This window comes from Pseudophryne corroboree, chromosome 7 (genome assembly GCF_028390025.1).
Source record: "Pseudophryne corroboree isolate aPseCor3 chromosome 7, aPseCor3.hap2, whole genome shotgun sequence".
Lineage (NCBI taxonomy): Eukaryota > Metazoa > Chordata > Amphibia > Anura > Myobatrachidae > Pseudophryne > Pseudophryne corroboree.
The window spans coordinates 172,500,667-172,526,886 of record NC_086450.1 but is presented as its reverse complement, the minus strand read 5'-3'; the positions used below and the strand labels follow the sequence as shown (position 1 = coordinate 172,526,886).

Genomic DNA, 26,220 nt, shown 5'->3' with positions numbered 1-26,220 from the left:
CAGGGGAAGGGGGGAAGTTATTACACACACAGGGGAAGGGGGTGGGGGGGAGGCAGTTATACTCACACAGGGGAAGGGGGGAAGTTATTACACACACAGGGGAAGGGGGTGGGGGGGGGAGGCAGTTATACACACAGGGGAAGGGAGGAGGAGGCAGTTATTATACACACTGGGGAAAAGGGGAGGGGGGCAGTTCTTATATCCCTCCAGTATTACCCTGCTCCTGTGCCCTGTGGAGCTTCAACAGAGTATCGTGGAAGAGGGGAGCGGGTGACAGGGTTTAGATTACAATACAGAGCGGCAGGTTAAAGGGAATGAATGGGGCGGGTCTGGTCCTGCAGGAGCTTCCCCCTACTCCTCTCCAGCCCATATGACCCTCATGCTGTAGCACCCGCAGCCGCCTCTTGTCCCGCCACTTACCGCTGGCATCTTCCTGCTTCCTCCGCCGTCTGACTCCTGTAGCTCGCTGGAGGGGCACCGTGGATTTCCTCAGCCCGCCCGCGGAGGTCACAGCCCTAGCTACGGCCCACACACACAGCAGGATGATTCCTGTCATGTGCGGCGCGCGCGGAGCAGACGGTGAGGGGAGGCGGGGCGGGAGAACACACACACACTCTCACAGGGTCTCCTCCCCTTCCAAGTTCCTCCCTCTGCTGCCGTGGAGACGGAATCTGACTGACAGCGCAGGACAGCGCTGCTGGTCGGAGCGCGTCCTGAGGGACCCTGGGTGTTTTTATTTTTGAGTCCCCACAATCAATTATTGGGTAAAATACGCGCCATAGCGCGTTTTTGCGATCACTGACATTTAGTTAATGATACATGGAGGGGGAAACATATGTGAGTGCTAGTATATGTGGATATCACCTGTCGACTATGTGTGCCGTTAACTGGAGGTTGCAGAGATGAAGATAAGACACATATATAAAATACATTCACATAAACATTTTGGGTAGGGCTGACGTCTTTTCCGGATGGGTGTATCTGGGCAGAGGGGGAAACAAAAGAAAAACGGGTGAAAGAAACAGGCCATGGAATTCATTTGCAATCCTTATCATAACACTGTCTCTATGGATGGGTCATAAATTAAATCTGCTGCTATAACAGCGCCCTCGCTCCTTAGACTCATCAGAGTTGTGCCGTGCTTGCACCGCATTAGAATTCGAACACACCTAAATATCAAACCAATAATTATGATGACTCCCAGTATACAAAGGAGAAACTTCCCCACACTCAAAGTAACATTCTGAGCCCACTCTCCTAAACCTGAGAACCATTTGCGTGGGTTCAACCATGAGACCCAGCCGGTCAGTTCAATACTCACAGTCGCTAAGGTAAGGTTGTGCTTCCTCCTGAACTCCCACTTCAACTGCAAGATATCTTCCATCTTCTGATCGATGATCTCCGTGGGGTCGTCAGTGCTGTTCGTAATATACGTACAGCACTTCACACCATATTGAGTTGCCAGAGTAACACAGTACCCACCTGTCACGGCTGTAACATAATTAAGGACCATCCTGTGCTGAATCAGTTTCTTCTTGTAAGCTTGTAACTCCCTTCCCGAATACCTGAAGGTGTCGACATACATCTCAGTGATATTATCTATCAAGTTCGCTAGCGCATGGATATACCTATAATTTATAATTCCTCTGGCAGTACGGGTGATGTCTAATGCGAGAAGGAATTGAATCCCGGTGGATTCGTGGATCAAATCAGAGTCTGGGGGCTCTGCCCTATCTATGAGGTGTCTCTTGATGATGTGTTCATAGCGAGTATGAGTATAAGGAGCCTGAGCACTGCGGTGAACGTTTTTCATCTTATCATGGGTTATGGTCATGACCTCTGGCAGTACTCTCCCAATATAACACAATCCCTCTGAGCTCGGGGCAAGCCACTTGTACGCCTTCCTCCCACATATGAAATAGGCATCATCTGGGAGAACATAGGGGACAAAATATAACATCACCATATTACAAATTTTCCAAGAAAAGAAACCAGACCCTAGTTCTCCCATCGGCTCAGTACAAGTATCGGGCTGAATGATATGAGCACAATACCCTGGCGATACTTTTCCAACCCACATGGTCTTGCTTCCACGAGTATACCTATACCGAAAATACCTCCCACTGTTGGCTATTTGGCGTAGAAGGTCAGAGTCTATGGGTATCCTATCAGCTCTGTGTGAAAAGGTCATTGTCTGGTTATTCCACGTCACTTCCCAATTTCCTGGTTTTCGGTAATTGGAAATATTAAAGCACAGTAAGGACCTGTCTACATGATACTGGTGGAGCTTCAAGCTAGGGGGCCTAGAGATATTGAATTTCTTGTCCACCTGTCTCCCACCCCGTAATTCGAGTACCTCATCTATTGCTAAAGGGTACGGTACTAATCCTGACTTGCTCTGACCTTGAGGTACCTGTGAGCACACCCAGAATTCTGTCTGGTTTAAGACCTTACCCACTAGTGAGTGGTAAAAACTCAACGGATGACGGTCCATGTCGATATTAAAGTTGGACTGACATCTCTGGATGCACCCATCCTCAACTATATTCTCACAATTCCTACAAATACAATATTCCTCAGACAATAACACCTCACAGTGCCTCCGAGCTCCCTGACTACCAGAGCGCTTACTGATGCCAGCCTTTACTAAAGTGATGCGCTGATCCTGAGATCCTACAAATGCATACTTGCCATCAGAACCCATTCCAGATCCCTGCTCGACCTTTCTGGGACCCTCACCAAAACAAACTGTCCTTATCAAAACCAGAATTACTAACAGAACCCGAAACGCAGTCTCTTGTGATCGATCCATTTCGTTAGGGGAAAGGAGGAAAATAAGAAGGAGAAAAGAAAGGAAAAATGCAGGGGGAGGTGAAAAAAGAAAGTGGTTCGACAACCGTTCTAGCTCTTGTTACTCTCTGTGCTCAGATGCCCTTCAACAGTCCTGCCTCTCAACTTTCCCGGAACAGATACTCCAGTGATACGAGATTCTCTACACTCTGCTCTTTGTCACGAGTTCTCTCCGGGTCAGCGACCTTCTTGCAGTGGGACGAGTGGACCCAAGTCTCTCTTTCGGCGACATTCAATGCTGTTGTGCTGGTTAACAAGACTTGATATGGTCCTTCCCATCTGTCTATGAGGCAACCTGAGCGTAAGAAATTTCGAATCATCACATAATCCCCAGGCTCAATGTCATGACAATTACTGTTCGGCAGGTCAGGAATCACCAGCTTTAAATTTCTTTGTTGATTTCTCAGCTGCTGGCTCATCCCAACCAAATATTTCACAGTCACTTCATTATTACATTTCAAATCATCCTGGGGGGTCTATCATTACATGAGGTTGTTGACCAAAAAGAATTTCAAAGGGTGATGGGCTAAGGGGAGACCTGGGAGTGGTTCTGATGCTGTACAACACTAGTGGCAAAGCTTCTGGCCACGACAATCCAGTTTCAGCCATTAATTTGCTCAGCTTGTTCTTAATGTGGTGTTCACTCTCTCCACCTTTGCACTCGCCTGTGGACGGTACGGAGTATGCAGCTTACTATTAATTCCCATCAGTTTGCACATGACCTGAAAGACTTCACCTGTAAAATGGGTACCCCTGTCACTTTCAATTATTCTAGGGATACCATATCTACACACAAATTCCTGCACAATTTTCTTTGCAGTGAACGTAGCAGTATTTGTGGCAGCAGGGAACGCTTCTATCCAGTTGGAAAATACATCAATGCAAACTAACACATATTTTAAATTCCTACAGGGTGGTAACTGTATGAAATCGATTTGTATTACCTGATAAGGTCCGTCTGTCGGAGGGATATGGGATGGCTCTGTTGGTATTGACTTTCCAATATTCTTCCTCAAGCAAGTAAAACATGTCATTGCTCTCTTACCTGCATGAGAAGAGAATCCTGGCGTACACCAGTAGGCTCTTACCAGCTTGCACATACCCTCTTTGCCCAGATGAGTCAGACCGTGTGACGCCTCATCTAAGCTTGGAAGATATGCTCTGGGGGCCACCGGCTTACCTTGTCCGCCTGTCCACAGTACTGAGGATTCCTGGCCATACCCCTTTGACCTCCAGACTGCCTTTTCCTGTAAAGAACACAAATCTTGCATTTCAATTAATTGTTGTGTGTTGATCGTGTTAAATGTCATCAGTGATGTGATGTTCGTTTGTATGGGGGTGCTGGCTGCTGATTTAGCAGCTTCGTCTGCCCGGCTGTTACCAAGTGAAATTGGGTCTTGGTTGTAAGTATGTGCTTTGCACTTGATAACAGCCACTCTGTCTGGTTCCTGTATCTCTGTTAGAAGTCTTTTTATGTGGGACGCATGCGCTACAGGTGTGCCAGCTGCCGTCATGAAATGTCTGAAGCGCCATAGGGCCCCGAAATCATGCACTACTCCAAAGGCGTACCTAGAATCTGTGTATATATTAGCTGACTTACCCTTGGCCAATTCACACGCTCTGGTTAGGGCGACCAACTCAGCAACTTGTGCTGAGTGCGGTGGGCCAAGGGGTTCAGCTTCTATGACACCTCTGTTGTCTACAACTGCATATCCAGTACACAAGTCTCCCGATTCTGTCTGTCTGTGGCAACTACCGTCAGTGTAGAAGGTAAAGTCTACTCCTTCCAGTGGGTTGTCACTGATGTCAGGTCTCGCTGTGAAAGTCTGATTCAGGTATTCCATACAATCATGCGTATCAGTATCTGCACTAAATCCTCCTTCACCATTATTCTCATCCTCCACCCTTTGTGCCTGTCCAGGCACACTTGGCAAGTAAGTTGCAGGATGTAGTGAGCTGCATCTCTTAATGGTGATGTTTACCGGGGCCATCAGTGATAATTCCCACTTTGTAAACAGAGCAGATGAGACATGTCTGGTTTGGGCTGAGTTCAGTAAGGCTGATACTGCATGAGGTGTATGAATGGTCAGGTCATGTCCTAACACTACGTCCTCGCTTTTACTTACCAGCAAAGCTATTGCTGCAACACTTCGCAAGCAAGTGGGGAGAGACCGTGCTACCGTGTCCAACTGTGCACTGTAGTATGCTACCGGTCTGCTGGCATCACCATGTCTCTGAGTTAAAACGCCTGCCGCACACCCTGCACTTTCTGTACCGTACAATTCAAAGGGCTTCTCATAATCTGGCATACCTAATGCAGGTGCCTGTGATAGGCACTGTTTGAGTCTCTCAAATGCCAGTTCGGACTCATCTGTGTGCGAGACTCGTTCTGGTTTGTTTGAAGAGACCATTTCTTGCAAAGGTAAAGCCAGTATAGAGAACCCTGGAATCCAGTTTCGACAGTACCCACACATTCCAAGGAAAGTGCGGATCTGTTGTTGCGTGTTTGTGGCAGAGTCATGTCGCGAATCGCCTGTATTCTATCAGCGGTGAGGTGTCTAAGTCCTTGGGTCAAGCAATGTCCCAAATATGTTACCCTGGTCTGGCACAACTGCAGCTTATCCTTTGAAACCTTGTGTCCCGTTTGGGAAAGATGAAACAGAAGCTGTTTCGTGTCTTTCAAGGACGATTCGAGTGAGTCAGAACACAACAATAAGTCATCGACATACTGTATTAGCACTGATCCACTCTCAGGTTGAAAGGATTGTAAACAGTCCTGCAAGGCCTGAGAGAAAATACTCAGGCTGTCAATGAAACCTTGGGGGAGACGAGTCCAGGTGTACTGTACTCCCCTGTATGTAAAAGCAAAAAGGTATTGGCTGTCCCCCCACTCTTTTTCACAGGGAAGATGGGACTATTGGCGGTGCTGGACGTCCGTCCTGACTAGGATGCCCTGCTGTAGCAGCCACTCTATGACAGGGTACACTCCTAATTCTACCTCTGGCTTCAGAGGATACTGAGGGATTTTTGGAGCTATCCTACCATCTTTTACTTGTACTACTACTGGAGCTACATTTGCCATCAATCCAGTGTCTTGTCCATCTTTGGTCCAAAGGGAACCCGGTATTTATGAGATCATTTCCTCTACCTTTGATGGACACTTGTCTATAACAGTAGAATGCGACATTAGCCTATGACGGGTTTTAATATATCTTGTACTTCCTGAGCGTGGTTCCCAGGTATATCCAAAAAGACACCCTCAGGAGTACAATATATGACACACCGCATTTTACACAATAGGCCTCTGCCGAGTAGATTAGTCGGAGCCGATGCAGCCAGCAGAAAAGAATGTTTGGTTTGCAAAGGCCCTATCGTAATCTCTGCCGGTCTACTCAAAGGGTATTGTTGCACAGTTCCTTGTTACTCCCACTGCCGAAATTGTTTTACCTGTGGTTTTTATACCTATCGTTGAATTTAACACTGACCTGGCCGCCCCTGTATATACGAGAAAAGGTAATGGTACACAAGCTACATCAACCGTTACCTCAGGTTCACTACCAAGGCTAGCAATCAACTTCACTGGCTGCAGACTACAGGTGTGGCCCAACCCCTATTGTGTGTTGAGACCCTCCCGCAGCGCATTGGCAGCTACAATATGTGAGGGGGGTAGCTGAGAATTTTCGGAGGCCTGCCAGTCTCTCCTTGGTGGGTACCTCGTTGTTTCCCCTGCATGTGGCTCGTAATTTCTCCTAAGTGGTCCCTGATCCCAATTATGTGCATTGTACATTATGTGTACCTTTATTCTTACATTCCCTCGAGTAATGTCCTACCTGGTGACAAGCATAGCATGTTACTATACGTGACTTTCCATCAGGGGTCTGGGGTTTCGGCTGATATGGCTTTTTGGTAAGTGCGTCTATACTCACTGTCATCAGCTTTTCCCCCTGAGAATCCCTGTGCTTACTGATGTTCCTGTCGTGCTCGATAGCGGACTCTCTCAATGCAGCCACCGAGATACCTCTCCAGTTTGGTACCCTTGCTCTTAATGCCTCTTTTAACCCGTCCATTAATACAGTAACAGCTACCTCCCTGTGATGCGCAGTATCTTTTATGTCCGCGATACCAGTGTATCTAGACATTTCCTGCAGTGCTCGATGGAAATATTCGGATGCCATTTCACCTTCCTTTTGTCTTATGGAAAAGATTTTATTCCACTTGACAACAGTAGGGAAATATACTCCTAATTGCAGATTGATTTGCCGTACATTCTCCTGATTGTATTCATCAGTGAGAGGTACTTCCGTGTCTAACTTACAATCAGTTATGAATTTTGCGGGGTCAATATTTGAGGGTAAACATACCCGTAGCACTGTTCGCCAATCTTTGTTCGTGGGTTCGTTGGCGTTGCCTAACTCTTTAATGAACCTCTGGCATGCGACTAGATCTTTTCTGGGATCGGGAAATTCTGACATAATTGACCTTAACTCTGCTCGGGACCAGGGACAGTGCATGGCAATGTTCCTGATGGGAGTGACTCCCTGAGCATCAGTCTTCCTATTGGGGACTGCAATCACCCTGACAGGATTTAATTCAATTACATCATTCTGGTTTGATTCTACAATGTGGGGAGCTATTGTCTCTGAATAATGTATGGTACCGTACTTACCTGTGGACACGACCTCACTTATCCCTCCGCTAGGGGGCCTGACTACTGCTCTTGTTGGTTGGGCCGTGCGCACCTGAGTGTCCTGTATGGTGGCTGCTAGAGAGAGTGCCGATATCGTGCTGGGCTCATCTTCCTGCTCGCAGTCCTGGGAAAAATTTTAAATGGGATACAACTGGCAAGGGTTAGCGTTAGTACATTTATCAATTACTCTCCTATCCTGTATCAATGTACCATTGTCTGTAGCCACTTTCTCCCCCGCAATATATGGTGGTGGTGGTGGTGCGGTCGCCATTGTTTTCCCGCTAGGTTTGGAACCTGCTGCGCGAGCTAATTCCCTTTGCACATCCCCCTCCTGTTGCCATAAATTTAAACAATCTGTATGTCTAATCCTTTGTTTCTTGGATTTTATCAGACATATCCTTATCCTTAAGTTCTGTAATACCTCTGGTTCAAAGCTGCCCACCCTAGGGAATGGTACCCTATCTTTGTCAGTCATACGTACCCATTCAGAGAAAAAGTCTTCCGTGTGTGATCCATATTTACCACACATAACAAACCTCGCTGACCCATTGGGCCGTGGCTCTTCAACCTGAACCCTGGCAACAAAACGTCCACCGCTTGAGCAATTGGATTCCATCGCGGACTTTTTCCTTTTTACGCAATCCCCAATGCACAATACGAATAGACGGTGAAAGTTCTTAGAGCGCTTTCACCCACTCCTCCGCCGAGTACCACGACTCACTCCAATAGTGACCACCGCGAACCCAGTGAGGCCCCTATCTGGTTTCTATTCACTGGAAGTGTTTAGGAGTGACTTACCTATTCCAGTGAATATACACCGCTGGAGATTTTCCTGAGAGAGACCAGCGAAAACTCCCTATACACTTATACACAAATCACGCTTGCGTATACTCTACACAGCGCTCATGATACCGCGATTTTAAGCAAAAGTTCGTAAAGGGGTATCAAGGTGCGCTGTATATATCGCACCCACAAACGCGCGGTCCAATTGCACAGAGTATAGGTACTTGTTACCTATCTGCCGTACAACCACGGGTCAATGTACAAACTGTGACCCTCAGCCCGGAGCGTAATACAAAAACCTTTTTACTTCAATACTTCGCAATACTTATGCACTATCACGCTCCTTTGCAAAGCACCACACGATTTGCGTATTAAACCTTATACTAACGTGAGTCAGCCACTTCACGCCACCAAGCCTCCTCTTACTTAATGTACCACACGACGGGAACCCGATTTCCCGGGGTTCAAATATCCACTCACTCCTACGTTCGCTCACTCAAATACACTTTGTTTTTCTGTACATAACATGTGGATTCATTCAGGTTGGCAGCTTTACCCCAGAGGCAATTTAAAAAAATGTTTTTATACTAAAAAAAAAATTTATATTTATCTGCTTTAGAAACCGGGCAGTTTTGTGCTATTGTAGCGTGGCTACTGTCCCACCTTTAAACTAAACAAACTATTGTGTAGTTTTATTATGCGCACACAACCCTACGCAAGCTTGCGTAATTACGCAACCGTGCGGCCTTGCGCCACGTGCACTTTTTTTTGTACGCTGTCCTCACATTCCGTACCACGTGTACCAATGTGCGTACGCAATAAAACAAATCACACAACTTCTATAAATGTGAGCAATAAAAACTACTATTGCCCACTAAACACAACACACACTTGTTCCGTTTAACCCTATTACGACTGGGCCAGAACTGCGTTTGTGCTTTACACTTACTTTCTTAAACATTTATTTTAGTTTTAACTATATAGCAACAAAATGTAACCAGTTTCACACAGATCTAAATGAATCTAACAATTTGAGTCTTATGGCAACAATGTGAGAGGGTATACAAAGGGTATGGGTGCCTTTTGTTGTGTACGCTTTTGGCGCCCAAAAAAATTCACAGATTTTTAAATAGCTTTTTTCCTGTTTACTTTACGGGTTCTACCAGCATCTCTACAAACCATACAGAGCAGACGTCATCTAATCAGCACACAAGTAGGGTTTTTAGTGTATCCACCGACCAAGAAAAGGTTACGTAGGATACTTTCTGTCCACCCTTTTGCTGATAGATTAAGTCTGCTGTGACCTGTTAGGCTGTATGTGGAATCCCTGACGGAGCCCCCAATTGAGAATGTTGATTTATATACAGGGATGAAAGCTATACCTTAAACACACTTTAAATACACTTTACCATGGAGCCGCTGCGGCCGCTATACTTAATACACACTCTACGTACTCTTTACGCTATTAGCGTAAAGAGTCCCGTACTGTGTACGGACTTTGCGCACAAACGGTACAAAGTACACACAGCGCGTACACACCCAGAGATACACCGCAAACCCTTAACAGCTATGCAATGTGATAATAATACACTTTAAACCTTAGCAGGGAAAGGAAGACACAACACCAGATTGTAATTAAACTGCTGGGTTCCGACACCACAGCATATTATTACTGAAAGGGGGTTACAATATATACAATACAATATAATACAATACAACAGAATAATGGCTACAGTCAATGTTACATACTTGTTTGGATTTTGCCGTGCTACCCAGTCTAGATAGATAACTTTGTGAGTCTTGTGTCTGACCAGGCCTGCAGCAGGCTCTCTTTATACAATTCTTCCAAAACCTAACACAATGGATACTGAAATCTCTTTGTCCATTGGACACAGGGATGGTCATTTGCAGTACAGGAGAGGTCATAGGTCGGTTTGAATAGGTGGGCGATGTCTGTTCCAACTGCTCTTGTGGGTGGTCTCCTCTGGATTCCCGCCACATACATAATGTAGTAAATACAGTTTATATCTATATTCTGCTCCTGCACATAACTATCCGCAGGAACATGCGATCTGCTACAGACCAACACCGGAATGTTACCCTTAAAATACCCTACAACTGGATACCAAACACCACCTTATAACCTTGTTCTGTCCCCTCCTATCCTGTAAAGGTGAATCCCTTTGTTCTGTTACCATTTAAACTGCTGTAACTTACTGATGTGGTGCAGGGAGACTGTGTGTACATTGTGCACTATTTGGATTTAAGTATGTAATGTGTTTTGATAGCTTTCCATGCGTTCACAAATTCTACCGTAAATACCCATACAACGCGCTAATGCGCAGGACCGCGGGAGCGACCATACGCAAATTGCGGATATGTGCACGCACGGCAGAATAAGTACGCGCATGGAGGCCATCTGTGTGTAGTTTGTACTTGATGTGTGTACTGCAATATTTTTCGACTTTGACAAAGCCTACCCATAAAAAGTCAGAAGGATTACTTATAATAACTCTCAAAAGCATAAAATATAATTGACACCCAAAAATAATAATAATAATTCCCTTCAAAAACTTTGAGTGTTTATACATTTTGGTTTAGAATTTATTCAGAAGTGAATAGATAAGTATAATAAAATAAAAATATTATACAGGTAAAGCAAATTCTAACCTCTGGTTAGTTTTAGAGAATTTTGTTTGTCAAAATAAATATAATGTAGTTATATTAATGGTCTGGTATAATTAATTGAATTGCTTTTAAACATTATCAATATTTAACTTTTGTACTGTAATGTGCATTTATGCACTTCTAAATATGGATACTCTCATTAATACCCCTTTCACACCGCAGCTTTCACCCGGTAAATTGACGATTTTTAAGCCTTCCAAAACGGTTCTAGCTGCGGTGTGACAGGGCTACCTTGAATTTAAAGTTTTCAAAATACCGGTATTTTGAAACGGTTAAAAAGCAGGGTCCTACACGGTTCAGACCCGTTTCATCGTGCAGTGTGAAAAGCTCAGAAACAGTATTTGCAAGCCACAGAAGGTGATAGATAGGCTGTCTCCATGTGTGATTTCACCAGGCAGAAGCAGGAAGCTGGTGGAAAAATACATGAGGCACATGAGAGTGAGATTAGAAGCATTTTATTACACAAAATATATTATACAATGGAAAATTGGAGTGATGAGGAGGTGAGGGAGCTGCTTAGGATCAGAGGAGATGAAGAAATATGTAGACAAATCACTGGGACAGTGAAGGATGCAGTAATCTACAAAAACATGGAAAAGATGCTTGAAGCTGCTGGGTTCCATCGTACGACTAGCCAAATTATTAATAATTATTAATTAATGTGTGGGCCAGAAAAGTCCATTTATAATGACAACCACTGTTTTCTATGGGTGAAACGGGTTCAGTGTGAAAGGTACCAAAACGGTAATATACTGGTTACAACATACGATGTGAAGGGGGTTTAACTGCTCAGACCTGTTTTAAGAACAGTTTAAAGAACTGTTTCAAAAGCAGGGTTTGCGATGTGAAAGCAGCATAATGCTGCTTTCACATCGCAAAACCTGCTTTTGAAATGGTATTTGAAACGGTTCTTAAAACGGGTCTGATCAGTTAAACCCCTTTCACATCTCATGTTGTAACCAGTAAATTACCATTTCATTCCCGTTTTGGTACCTTTCACACTGAACCCGTTTCACCCATAGAAAACAGTGGTTGTCATTATAAATGGACTTTTCTGGCCCACACATTATTATTAATCACTAATTAATTCATTATTAATAATTTGGATAGTCGTACGATGGAACCCAGCAACTTGAAGCATATCTATTTTTATTAGATGGGATTAGGTACTTGGTTTGTCTTTTTTGGAGGCACAAGTATTATTTATATATTTTTTTAAATTATTATTATTTTTTTTAGATGGAATGGTTAAATACAGGAAAAAAATGGCGTGGGGTCCCCCCTCCAAAGCATAACCAGCCTCGGGCTCTTCGAGCTGGTCCTGGTTCTAAAAATGCGGGGGAAAAATTGACAGGGGATCCCCCGTATTTTTAAAACCAGCACCGGGCTCTGCGCCTGGTGCTGGTGCAAAAAATACGGGGGACAAAACGAGTAGGGGTCCCCCGTATTTTTCACACCAGCATCGGGCTCCACTAGCTGGACAGATAATGCCACAGCCGGGGGTCACTTTTATGCCGTGCCCTGCGGCCGTGGCATTAAATATCCAACTAGTCACCCCTGGCCGGGGTACCCTGGGGGAGTGGGGACCCCTTCAATCAAGGGGTCCCCCCCCCAGCCACCCAAGGGCCAGGGGTGAAGCCCGAGGCTGTCCCCCCCCATCCAATGGGCTGCGGATGGGGGGGGCTGATAGCCTTTGTTGTAAATGAAAAGATATTGTTTTTTCCAGTAGTACTACAAGTCCCAGCAAGCCTCCCCGCAAGCTGGTACTTGGAGAACCACAAGTACCAGCATGCGGGAGAAAAACGGGCCCGCTGGTACCTGTAGTTCTAATGGAAAAAAAATACCCAAATAAAAACAGGACACAGACACCGTCGACAGTAAAACTTTATTACACACTGCCGACACACACATACTTACCTATGTTCACACGCCGACATCGGTCCTCTTCTCCATGTAGAATCCAGGGGTACCTGAAAATAAAAGATCAATATACTCACCTCAACCAGGCTCCAGAGATAAATCCACGTACTTGGAGAAAAAAACAAACCGGACAACCGACCACACGGACTGAAAGGGGTCCCATGCTGACACATCAGACCCCTCTCCCCGAATGCCGGGACATCACGTGACTCCTGTCACTGAAGTCCCTTCAGCCAATCAGGAAGCGCTACTTCCGTGGCGCTCACCTGATTGGCTGTGCACTGTCTGAGCTGTCAGACAGCGCATCGCAAAGCCGCTCCATTACTTTCAATGGTGGGAACTTAGCGGCTAGCGGTGAGGTCACCCGCCGGTCAGCGGCTGACCGCGGGTGACCCCACCGCTAGCCGCAAAGTTCCCACCATTGAAAGTAATGGAGCGGCTTTGCGATGCGCTGTCTGACAGCTCAGACAGTGCACAGCCAATCAGGTGAGCGCCACGGAAGTAGCGCTTCCTGATTGGCTGAAGGGACTTCAGTGACAGGAGTCACGTGATGTCCCGGCATTCGGGGAGAGGGGTCTCATGTGTCAGCATGGGACCCCTTTCGGTCCGCAGGTCCGGGTGTTCGTTTTCTTTTTTTGCCAAGTCCGTGGATTTATCTCTGGACCATGGCTGAGGTGAGTATATTGAACTTTTATTTTCAGGTACCCCTGGATTCTACATGGAGAAGAGGACCGATGTCGGCGTGTGAACATAGGTAAGTATGTGTGTGTCGGCAGTGTGTAATAAAGTTTTACTGTCGACGGTGTCTGTGTCCTGTTTTTATTTGGGTATTTTTTTTCCATTAGAACTACAGGTACCAGCGGGCCCGTTTTTCTCCCGCATGCTGGTACTTGTGGTTCTCCAAGTACCAGCTTGCGGGGGAGGCTTGCTGGGACTTGTAGTACTACTGGAAAAAACAATATCTTTTCATTTACAACAAAGGCTATCAGCCCCCCCATCCGCAGCCCATTGGATGGGGGGGGACAGCCTCGGGCTTCACCCCTGGCCCTTGGGTGGCTGGGGGGGGGGGGGACCCCTTGATTGAAGGGGTCCCCACTCCCCCAGGGTACCCCGGCCAGGGGTGACTAGTTGGATATTTAATGCCACGGCCGCAGGGCACGGCATAAAAGTGACCCCCGGCTGTGGCATTATCTGTCCAGCTAGTGGAGCCTGATGCTGGTGTGAAAAATACGGGGGACCCCTACTCTTTTTGTCCCCCGTATTTTTTGCACCAGCACCAGGCGCAGAGCCTGGTGCTGGTTTTAAAAATACGGGGGATCCCCTGTCAATTTTTTCCCCGCATTTTTAGAACCAGGACCAGCTCGAAGAGCCCGAGGCTGGTTATGCTTTGGAGGGGGGACCCCACGCCATTTTTTCCCCGTGTTTTTCACATTTAAACGTGTATAAAGCCACTCTCTCATGTGTCTCCTATGTTTTCCAAGCTGTTTCCTGGTTGTGGCTGGTGACATCACACATGGAGACAGCCTATCATCTTCTGGGGCTTGCAAATACCGTTTCAGACCCTTTCACACTGCACAGTGAAATGGGACTGAAACGGGTAGGACCCTGCTTTTTTACCGTTTCAAAATACCGGTATTTTGAAAACGGTAAATTGAAGGGGACCCTTTCACATCGCAGCTTGACCCGTTTAGGAAGCCAGTTAAAACGGCAAAATACCGGGTATAAGCTGCGGTGTGAAAGGGGTATAAGAGAGTATTTCCAAAGCAAATAAACTACAGTAGATGGGGCTAGATACGTTCTCTTATTTTTTTAATACAAGACTTTGATAAATGTTTTGGAGTTGGAAGAGAGCATACGTTTATCTTGTTTTAATTTGAGGTGTTTTGGAGACATTTTTTGGAATAGATCGGTGATATAGGAGATTATATAGATGGGAATGAAATATCTCCTTGGCAGGAAAAGGATAAAGTTGTGGTGGAGAATGTATACACAGAATATATTCAGACTGTAAACATGTCAAAATGCCAATGTCGACATTAAGTTTTTCATGTTTTTTTTTTTATGGGTAAATTTTACCTTCTAACATGTGGAACCCCAATTAGTGTACCGCTTCACTTGCCATGCTGCGGACAAGGTTACCATTCCCAATAGCAGTCTACATGGATGGTAAAATAGGAAAAAGTTGAAAAAATTCCAAAACCATATGCTGTGTCGACCACTCTCAAGTCAACCTTTTGACCATAAGCATGTCGACGTATCATCTGGACACCATTCAATTGTTGCTCTGATCAAATGCCCATTAGCCACATCACAGTTCGCACCTCCCAGAAGTGGCAAGCTGAAAAATGTAAAAAAATTGGGCTTCCAAACAGCACCTGTACCTATTGCACCCAGTAGCTTAGTCGTGTTTAGCCGCTTTTAAGCGGCTAAACACTGACTAATTGGGCGCACAAAATAACTGAATTGCAACAACGGATGCCCATTAAAAATCATGCTTTTTCAAAAAATTTAATCGCCCCCATTGTGTCTGACAGTATGTGAATTTCACTGCTCTTAAAGCAGGCATGTCCAAACTGCGGCCCTCCAGCTGTTGTGAAACTACACATCCCAGCATGCCCTGACACAGCTTTAGCATTCTCTGACAGCAAAACTGTGTCAGGGTATACTGGGATATGTGGTTTCACAACAGCTGGAGGGCCGCAGTTTGGACATGACTGTCTTAAAGGGAGATGAAATAAAGTTACCCATAGCAACCAATTTATAGAATATGCTTGGTTCAACTGGTACATTTGATTTATTTATTTTTAAATGAAGGTTGAATTTTTTTAATAAAAGATGATTGGACTATGAAATGGCCTTTAACATTCTCTTATATTGGGATTTTTATACTTTCCTTAAATCCTTAACTTGTGGCTACCACTAGGGGGGCACACCATGGAGCAATTCAATTGGTCCTCCGTTTAGACGTCTATTAGCCGCGGCATAACATTTATAATTTTAAACAGCAGGATCTGCTCTTACGTCCTATTGTGTTAATTTGCCACCAAGACGCAATTTTGCAAGAAAACCCCCCCCCCCAAAAAAAAGTTGCTCGGCGTTACGGAATCCTGCTACGGCATGGCGCGACTCGAAGGGCTGTTTAGCGTGACTGCAGCAAGGATGTAAGAAGACACATCTGTACCTTCAAAACAAGCTTATTTAAATACAAAAAAAGTTTGTATTTGAGAACATGTGTAATGGCCCATACACATGGTGAGATTCGGGCTATGCCCGATTCTCACTATGCGACAGGGGCTAGGTCGGCACATAGTCAGTATCACAAGCACACTCAGTATGTGCTTGCGATATGTGCGATTTTGGCTACGTGTCAATTTTGACTATCTCTTCTATAGAGATAGACTGTGCAGGCAAGTCAATTTTGACTATCTATTCTTGTGAATCGGCATCGAATCGGGGGTCGCAAGGTGACTTTCCCCTTGCGATCTGCACTAACTTTTCTTACGATTTTGACTATATAGTCAAAATCGTAAGAAAAAAATCTCACCGTGTGTACAAAGACCAGGTGTCCATCTGACAAAGTTGCCCAGTCAAGACCCCATTCGATGCCAACCATAACACAACCAAAGATACGGCATTTTGGAGTGAAACCTACTGCCCAGTGTCAGAAAGCTCCGTCTCGGTCGCAGTTCATGGGTCCTCCAACAGGGTGTAGTATAAGTGGCCCGTGGCTGGGATCCCGGGAGCCAGAATACCGGCGCCGGGATCCCATCCGCCGGCATACCGACAGCTGGGCGAGCGCTAATGAGCCCCTTGCGGGCTCGCTGCGGGCACGGTGGCACGCTATTTATTCTCCCTCAAGGGGGGTCGAGGACCCCCAAGAGGGAAAATGTGTCGGCATGTCGGCGCCGGTATGCTGGTCGCCGGGATCCCGGCCGGCGGCATACTGAAGACCACCCCTCCAACAGGATAATGACCCAAAACACACAGCTAAAAAGGATCAAACAGAATAATGGACTGTTCTGAAGTGGCCTTCCATAAGCCCTGAGCTGAAACCTATTGAACATCCATGGAATGAGCTGAAACATGCAGTTTGGAGAAGGCACACAGTAAACCTGAGACAGCTAGAGCAGTCTTTTCCCTCTCTTACTTAAACCTTCTTTTATTCCATACTCCGTTTGACGGCACCATCCCTCGGTTTTCTGCTACCCTGATAATTATTTCAGTGTCATCTGCTGATGCAGCTATGTTTATATACTCTGTACAGTACTTCTCCTATATTGTCTTCAACTGTAAGTCACTGTTTTATTGTTTTGCTTATTTGTTTATGTAATCTGTAATTGGGCGCTGCGGATCCCTTGTGTCTCCATATAAATAAAGCATAATAATAATTATAATGTCGTTCACAGAGATATTACGTCTGCTCTGTAACACAGCCAATGGCCAATATATCTACAAATCTATTGGCGCATCTGGCTATCTGTACATACAGTGGGCAGCTGCAGGGACCACCGTTGACTGACCACTCAACTAGGTGGCTATAATTAAATGCAAGTCCAGTTGTGACTTCAGGCACGACACATCGAGTGGATGATTGGTAAGTGCACTTATCAATCATCAGATAGGTCGGTGGATCAGTCAGCCAGGTGTGTAACCAGCTTTAGTCTCATGCTGAATTAACTACTCCCTGCTTCCTATTTGAATCCTCATAAAGGTATGAGGAAATATCAAGGTCAGACACAATTCAGTTTAATCCCTTCCATGACTAGAGAACCAATTCCATGATGGCTTCCAAGGAGGTTGAAAGCTTTACCAAACTATAAACTATTTCACTAAGCACTGCGCAAGCCACTACCCAAGGCTGATATTGGAGGGGAGGTAGAGGGGAGAAACCCAGCCCAGTTCCCTCTGAAACACAAGCAGCTACTTAAGTTCTGCAACAGCACTAGTCTGAGAGTCAATTGTTAAACGCATCAAAACTATTGGACATGCTGCCAAAAATGGAGTTTGGGTGCCTAATATTTGTGCGTACAGAAATAATGGGGGTTCGCGGCACTCATGCCTGATCAGCACATTTGATTTGCTTTGTAGGGCACTCAAAAAAACAACTGAATTCTCCCCTAAAGGGCCGATTCAATTGTTTTGGGTGTCTACAATTCCCATCCAAACGGGACTGTTTAGACGCCCAAACAATTGTCACAATTCAATTGATGTGTGGGCGCCCATGTACATCACGCACGTTGCACCCAAACAGACAGGGTTTATCCACGTAAAACAGCTAACCCCATCTAAAGTCCTGCTTTGGGCGTCCGACTTTGCGCACATTTCTTCTCGCACCTCAGGAGGCTGCAAGAAGAGATGTCATCCCCACGGCTACTGGGCGTCTGTAAGGAGCAACAACTGAATTACTCCGTTTTGTGACCCCTAGTGGTAGCTGATGGGAAAAACAATTGAATCGGCCCCTATGAAATTTTTTTAAAACCCGTAGCGGCACTGCATACCGTTGAGTAATACAAAACAAATGTGTGTATGTAACTCTTCCTTTTGAGCACCTGATGCTACTATAATTTGACTGAGCAACTTGCTTTCTGTATAAAATATATACTCACACGCATAAATAAAATGGAAGACTTTAAAAACAAAAAGAAAGCTGTGGACCTCCAGCCATTGTGAAGAAATCTGATACGAACGTAAAAATACATGAACTACTTATCTGACTGCTGCAATTACAAATGTTTTGCGTAATTTCCACATATTACGGGGGTCCAACAAAATGGGATTCAGGTTTCATAAATTATTTTCGGAAAACAGGGCAACACTCCCATGGGACAGCAGATGATTAATGTACTCTGTGTCACTTCAGCTGGTAATTATTCGAATGGGATGTAGCCATTTTGGCTGCAAACTCCAGAAAGGCTTGGCTTCATTACAGAAAATCTTTTCATACATTAATCATCTTTTTATATACTGGCACCAGCTGATTTGCAGACTGCACTAAGCTTTTGTTGGTGAATTACTCAGTCTTTGTAAAGCAATTGTGTAGTGGACAATATTTATTTCTGTTTCAAGTCTACAGACAGCTCAAACAAACGCGATATGTGGAGCAGAGGAAATTAGCGTTGTCACAGCCCATTACTATACTCTGCAATGTTGGCATTTCAACATCTCTGCAGCAGGAGAGAGAGAGAGAATATGGTGTCGATTGCTGGCAAGACAAAGAATTTCTTGCTGTTTGAAAAGATTTGAACCATGATTACATCTTGCCGAATCCTTATGAATGTATATGTTGAGATACGTTTTAACTCCAGACCATGGCTTACTAGTGAGTGGCTACAAGATTAAGAATATTACAATTCTGGGTTACAGTGCCGACTTATTTCAGCAACACTGAAAAAAACAATAAGGAGACTCTACAAATTTGTCAGTTTTATATGTAAATCAATTAATTAGTAGGAGCTAATGCAGTAGAAGTGACATTTTGCAACGGTTTTCAGTACTCATCCTGGGGGAGCCTTAATGAGCTTGGATTGAAAAATGTCCCCTGATTTAACACATCTGGGGCAGTCAAAACGAATGAGTCGTCTCTCAGTAAGTCACCTGCTCTCATGGTGACATGTCCTGTTACATGGCAGAGTGATGTTGGGGCCTTCACTACATAAGTCACTGGGGGAACACAGCCTTCTGCTGACCCTTCAGCTAAGAAAGTCATTTGTCCCTCGTCACAGGATGAGGTCTAGAATCATGATGGCACATTACATAAAGTGCTTAAATAAATAAACAACATAAACCTCCTTCACTGGTCATTTACTTTTTAAAGTGTGACAAACCCTTTGGGGAAAAAAGAAGCTTTATGTGCTATAAAAAAGAGGTGAAATATGCTGTCCTAACATGCCTTGGATGCCCATAAAGCTCCAATTATTCAAAAAGCAATTAGTTTCTTATCGTACACTGCCATATTTATGATAAAGTGATACAGTGCACTGTATATCCTAAACCAATGACACAAAGACAATAAAAATTAAGGTGGTTCAGTGATCATGCCAAGTTCATAATTATGTGGGATCCATGAACCCATCTATAAAAATACTGGGGTCCTAACTCACTTTTTCCAAATCCCATCATAATTTACCTCTCTACATGCCCCTCAGACCTCCCACATTCACTTTTATATATTAACATCTGTCAGCCAATCACATTACACATAAGACCATAGATTGAAAGCATTGCTGTACATGGTACAGCAACAACATGAGGCCCATACTGCACCTCCTTAATAGACTTATGTGCTAAGCGGGAGTGCACATACAGTAAGCGCAGTAAACCCAGCTTGACTTAATGCTAATACCGCGCTGTAGTTTTGCATTCCGTACGTATGCACACTTCCGCTTAATACGCAATTCAATAGAAAAAGGCGGTCGCGCAGTAATACTTTAAGTGTGGGCGAAAACTGGAAGATTAGCATGTACCCCATAATTGTGCAAATTAACATTGGAACACAGTATAGAAGTCTATTAATAGCCGAAGTATGTGTAACTTTTAAAAGTTGCCAAATGGCTGAATTTTGCATATATGCACATTATATATATATATATATATATATATATATATATATATATATATATATATATACATACATACACACACACACACACACAAATAGGATTACCCCGGGTGCGCTAAAGGTACTTTTGATATATAATATAGGAATAATCCCCACGTAGTTAATATACGCTTTTACCAGAATGGTCACTCCAAGTGTTCACGCTAGGCTGTTTTAGCAGGGCGCCGCGCCCTGCCCGATTATTAAAGGGCAAAATCCGCCCTGCCCTTTCTGCGGCGCCCTGTTAAAACAGCCGTCTGCTTCCTGCCCTCCCAGCGTGTAAAGATGTGTGGAAGAGAGCTGGGGGGAAGCCCAGCAGCTGCGTAGGTGCTGGGCACGCCCCCAACAGTGACTCCGCCAGCCACCCACGCACCCTGTAATAACGTCTGTGGGCCGCAGCACCCACTTCAATGGCGTAGAATGGCCACGCCCCATATTTCGCATTTGTCTCCCTTTCTTATTGCGACTTCAAGTTCCCCAGTGAGTGCCGCCATTGGTCGAGATAGATAGATAGATAGATATATATATATATATATATATATATATACACATACACACACATACACACACATACACACACATTTTTGGGGAGTAATATACTTCTAGGCACTGTTTATGAACTAAGAAGACGAAAACAAAAATGTTTCAGAAGACATCCATGTGAGCGAGGCTGCGGCTAAACGCTAGATTTTTAATAAAAAGTGTTTTTCAGCAAATGAAATGCTCTAGATTAGTGGTTCTCAACCGAAGTCCTCAAGTACCCCCAACAGTTCATATTTTCCAGGTCTCCTCACAGGATTGCAAGTGAAATAATTTGCTCCACCTGTGGGTCTTTTAAAATGTGTCAGTGAGATGAATACACCTGTTCAACTGCTAGGTGACCTGGAAAACAGGAACTGTTGGGGGTACTTGAGGACAGAGGTTGAGAACCACTGCTCTAGATGAAGCTGACATGTAATGCCTGTAAGTTGCTTTTTGTGCCTTTTGATCCACTTATCTGGCTAATACTTTATCCAAAAACAGCTCACAAACTATGAGGTTGTTGTTGTTTTAAAGATTGAATTAGGGTAAGACCATCTATTTAAAACTAATCCAACTTGATTTTTTTTTTTTCTATTTAATGATTTTCTTTTTGAAACACAAAATACAAAAAAAGCTATTTTTATGTTATACTGAGCATTAACATGAACTTTTAAACTATTTAGGATAATTGGCCATCTGTAATCAGATCTCCTGTATCAATATACTTGTATCACCATAGTCAAAATCATCCATAAAATCAGTTCTCAGTTTCATATTGATATTTAAATACATTAACATTTTCAATAAATCGCCAAATTAGTTTCTGATTATCGGACAGCTATATGCTTGGAGGACAGCCGCCCAGTAAGTATACTGGTGACATCGCTAGATTTACAAATGGTTGCTCCTCTCTGCAGCTGCCGGTAGTAACAATGGGGGCATCTGTGGATTTTCCAGCGGCTGCTTCTCTGCATCCACCAGGCAGGCTGGATTTACTAGCAGCTCCTCCTCTCTGCAGCCGCCAAGTGGGTGGTGCTGCCAGACTGCCTGATCACTGCTGGCCACAGTCATCAGTACACACATGAGGAGGATCCAAGTAAGCAGAGGGGCCTGGAGGTGCCTCTCAGATTGTCTGCTGATGGAAGACGACAATCCAGCAGCCGCCTAGTTGGCATTTCAGTAAGTTCTATTTTTTGTTCTAATTAACCCTTGGCCAGTAAGCAAAACTGGATTTATAGTAGATTGCTGCAGGTGAAAGGGCAGAGCCTCCCATTGGATGTAACCTGTGTGGGAGGGCTTTTCTCGACCAATCAGCTATGGACTGGTTGTGATAGACCTGCTGCTAACCCAATGAGAGCTCCTAGCCACGCCCAGCGTTATCCACACAGTCACAGAGTGACAGATCTGGGCTATTATATAGGAGATTAAAGTAGTAACAGGACCTGCATGAAGACTTTATATGATTATAGAGATCCACAGTAAGTCTTAGTATAAATCACGGGTGGTCTTCAGTATGCCGACTGACGGTATCCCGGCGCACAGTATACCGGCGCCGGGATCCCGACAGCCGGCATACCGACACTTATTCTCCCTCGTGGGGGTCCACGACCCCCCTGGAGGGAGAATAAAATAGCATGGCGAGCGTATCGCGCCACCGTGCCCGTAGCGTGGCGAGCGCAGCGAGCCCGCAAGGGGCTCATTTGCGCTCACCACACTGTCGGTAAGCCGGCGGTCGGGCTCCAGGCGCCGGTATGCTGGTCGCCGGGAGCCCGAACGCCGGCATATCGTAGTGAACCCATAAATCACACCTAGGAGGGAATGTAATAGCCTGCGAGAAGCAGGAAACACGAGACTCTGTGCAAGTTCTCCTGTATTTTTAAAGCTGCAATCATTTACATGGGAAAACCAAACTGGTTCTGCCATGTAATCGATAGCAGCTTTAAAAATACGGGAAAAGTCTTGCACTTCCTGCTTCTCGCGGGCAATTACATTACCCCCCTTATATTATTTTTATATAATGGTAAGTATAACTATTATAAAGAAGTACAAAAAAACTGTGTAAGATATAGGTTTATAAGATACATGGGGCAATTGTTTTGAGCCCTCAATCTCCCATCTAAAGTGACGGGAGATGGCAGTGCACAATTCAGTTATCTTATTTTCGCACTTATCACGCCCATAAGCTACATACGACCAAAGTGCTGGGCGCGATCTAGAAAAGTGCCATTTGGGCGCACAAACTGGTCACGTTTCATGCATTTTATCTCGCCACCCCAGGGAGGTGAGAGCAGAAATGCAGATGCCAGAAGCCATCGCGTCCGAATGGAGCTACAATTCAATATCTCCGTTTGGGAACCATATAGTCGCTGCCAGCAGACAAACAATTGAATTCTGTCCATAGAAGATAATCTCTGAAGGTTTCTTTTCATATAACTTAAAAAACTAAAAATGTCCTAATTCTCAAAACATTACCGTAGTGTCCACGTGGCAGCACCCTGTAAGCACAGAATAATGCTGTGCTACGGATTAAAAAAAAAAAAAAAATGTTCACACTAAAATAATAATTCATAAAATGTATTAAAACCCTTAACAAAGACTTTTACAATATGTTTGCATTTTTTAACAAGCATTTCTTTTTTTTAATGATCAAATGATTGTATTCAACGTACAACGCTGGGTCATTTGTGATGCCTTCAGTATCGAAGTGAAGAGAGATAAAACCTGCACCCAATTCAAGGAAAGGAACAATCACCTGCCAGGAGAACCCAGCTTTAGATATATCCTGGAAGGCATCCGATCCCTACCATTCCCACATCGCCGGGGAGGGGGCTTAACCAATAAAATACTATTATGGGTGGACTTTACCTTTAAAGTCCAGTCACACTGAAGCAGGCAGCATTTAAATGTTGGGTACAGTCAGTTACATAAAGCATTCCAAAAAAACAAAAACAACCCACAACAAACAAGAGCAGACACATGGTCCAGATCAGTTAAATAAACATTACAGTCCTATACCTGACCTTTTTTTTTTTTTTGTTAAATTTAGCAACTTTAAATTCTTGGCTGAACACTGATACTAAATTACCGGCCTATGGTGGTTAGCTTACTTTCTTTATCACATTGCAACAATATAAGTGAACAACGACTTTTCATCTAACACACGTTTCTTTGTCGCTAATCTATAGAAAACCGCTCCCTCTGTCTGAGATGAACCTTTTACAACAAAAAACCTTATGATAAACAGTAAAAAATAAAAAGAATGCATAAATTATGTTCTTCCGCTTGATATTATTAATTATAATGAGGATATTTCACAAGAAGGCACAGCTATAATTAATAAGCTACATCATGAATGCTCTACAAAAAGACAATAATATTAGCGCACTAAAGCTTAGAACATAGAAGGAATAGTCGTAAACACGTATCTAGTCAGAAAGAATGAATATTTCTGAAGATAAAAATGAAAACAAGAGATATAGGAATTTAACTAAAGGAAATTGTCTTGAACAGAGATCCCAAATAACAGGAGCAGAGATATGCATGTATTTACCATGATAAGGAAGAATGAAAAATGACAAACAAAGGGATGTTCTTAGAGTGTTGGTGAATGAATAAAGATGAAACAAATGGGCAGTGGAGAGGAACCAGACTTTTTTCAGACCCATTACAGAGGGGCGGGTGTCAGCCTGGCAACCTGGTTTTAAGAGATGCTAAGAAACTTTCACTCCTACATAACAATCAGGGAGGAACTGAGGCGAACAGCACAGAAAATCTATTTTATGTGAAATAAAACCACACGTTCACACAAACTGCTATGATTGTCAGACAGTTTAACATCCGCAATGCCAGAAAAAGCTACAATCCTAATAGCATACTTTATCCAGTGCCCCTTAGCAACACAAGTACAAGATCATTTGCATGACATTGACCTACTTTCAGGACCAAAGGAGAGCAAGGTCTACTTACCTTCCATCTCTCTGCAGCGCAAACATAACTCCGTCCCTCTGAAAGGGCAACAGCCTCTGCCTCAGTTTTTCAGGAAGGTACGATAGTTCATGGGGCACGTCTGGTGGGGAGTCCATTTTTAAGTTTGAATTAGCCATGTAGTTCTCCTACAAGAGAGAAAAAACATTATCGAGACTTCAATAGTCTCAAAGCTTAAAATGTTCACAAAAAACAATTGTACATGAAACTGTAGGGTATGTGTGTATATTTTTCTTCATCGATTGTCCCTTTCACCTCCCTAATGACACCGCCTGACTTTGTTTCTCCAAATGGAGGCGTATCGCCAGGAGGTAATTTCCTGGCCTGTAGGTCAGCTGCAGCAGACGGATGACAATAGGGTCACGCAGTCAGTCGATGGTGCCAAGGAACCATGCGATACTGCGTCCTAGGATGCAGTGTGGATCTGTAATGCAGCAAGAGGCATGACTGCGGTACCATATTAGAGCTATAGCTGCCACTTCCATGTAAGCAGTAGCGATAGCTACTCCAACCACATCTGAATGAGGGCCCTAGTGTCTTTTTAAATAAATCTGCTGTATACACACAGAAATATGGTCCTGTACTTAGAAATCACTGACATACTATATAAGTACACACACTGAGGCGATTAAAACACAAATGACATACAATGACGTGAAGTTAAAGATGGCACTGCCCAAATGAGCTTACAGTCTAAGAAGACACAAATGTGTTCTTACAGTTTTAGAGGGCATTCAATTAGTTACACAATTAATTGATTTGCCTGGGGCTATTCAATTAACCCCGAAACCCGGCATTTATCAGGGATTATGCTTCAGGTGCTTCCAGCACCCCATGTTATCACCTGTTTGACATGATTAATTAATCATACACCTGAATATAATTCTACAAAATCCCTGACTTTGTGCAAGTGTACCTAGAAGTATTGATGCTCTTATGAAGGCAAAGAGTGGGCACACCAAATATAGATTTGGTTTAGATTTCTATTCACTTTGCACTTAACAAAAATAAGCTATTAAAACTTTTTGATAGCATTCTAACTTTGCAGCATTTTTTCCTGCCTAAAACTTTTTCAGAATTGTATATTATATATATATATTTATTTTCTGGAATTGGTTAACCCTATATTTTTTGGATCATGTCTCTACTGGAAGTAAAATCACTGCAACAAATACAGCAAAAACACAAA

At 44.0% G+C, this 26,220-nt stretch overlaps 1 protein-coding gene across 10 annotated transcripts in view; it reads right to left on the bottom strand.

Annotated features, from left to right (window-relative positions):
- Positions 1 to 26,220, bottom strand: part of ZRANB3 (zinc finger RANBP2-type containing 3) — an 894,936-nt gene that overhangs the window by 566,495 nt on the left and 302,221 nt on the right. For all 10 annotated transcript variants that reach the window (XM_063933768.1, XM_063933769.1, XM_063933776.1 and 7 more), the window contains one exon: positions 25,014 to 25,159. In XM_063933768.1, the coding sequence (XP_063789838.1) occupies positions 25,014 to 25,159 (146 nt within the window). The remainder of the gene's footprint in view (positions 1 to 25,013; positions 25,160 to 26,220) is intronic.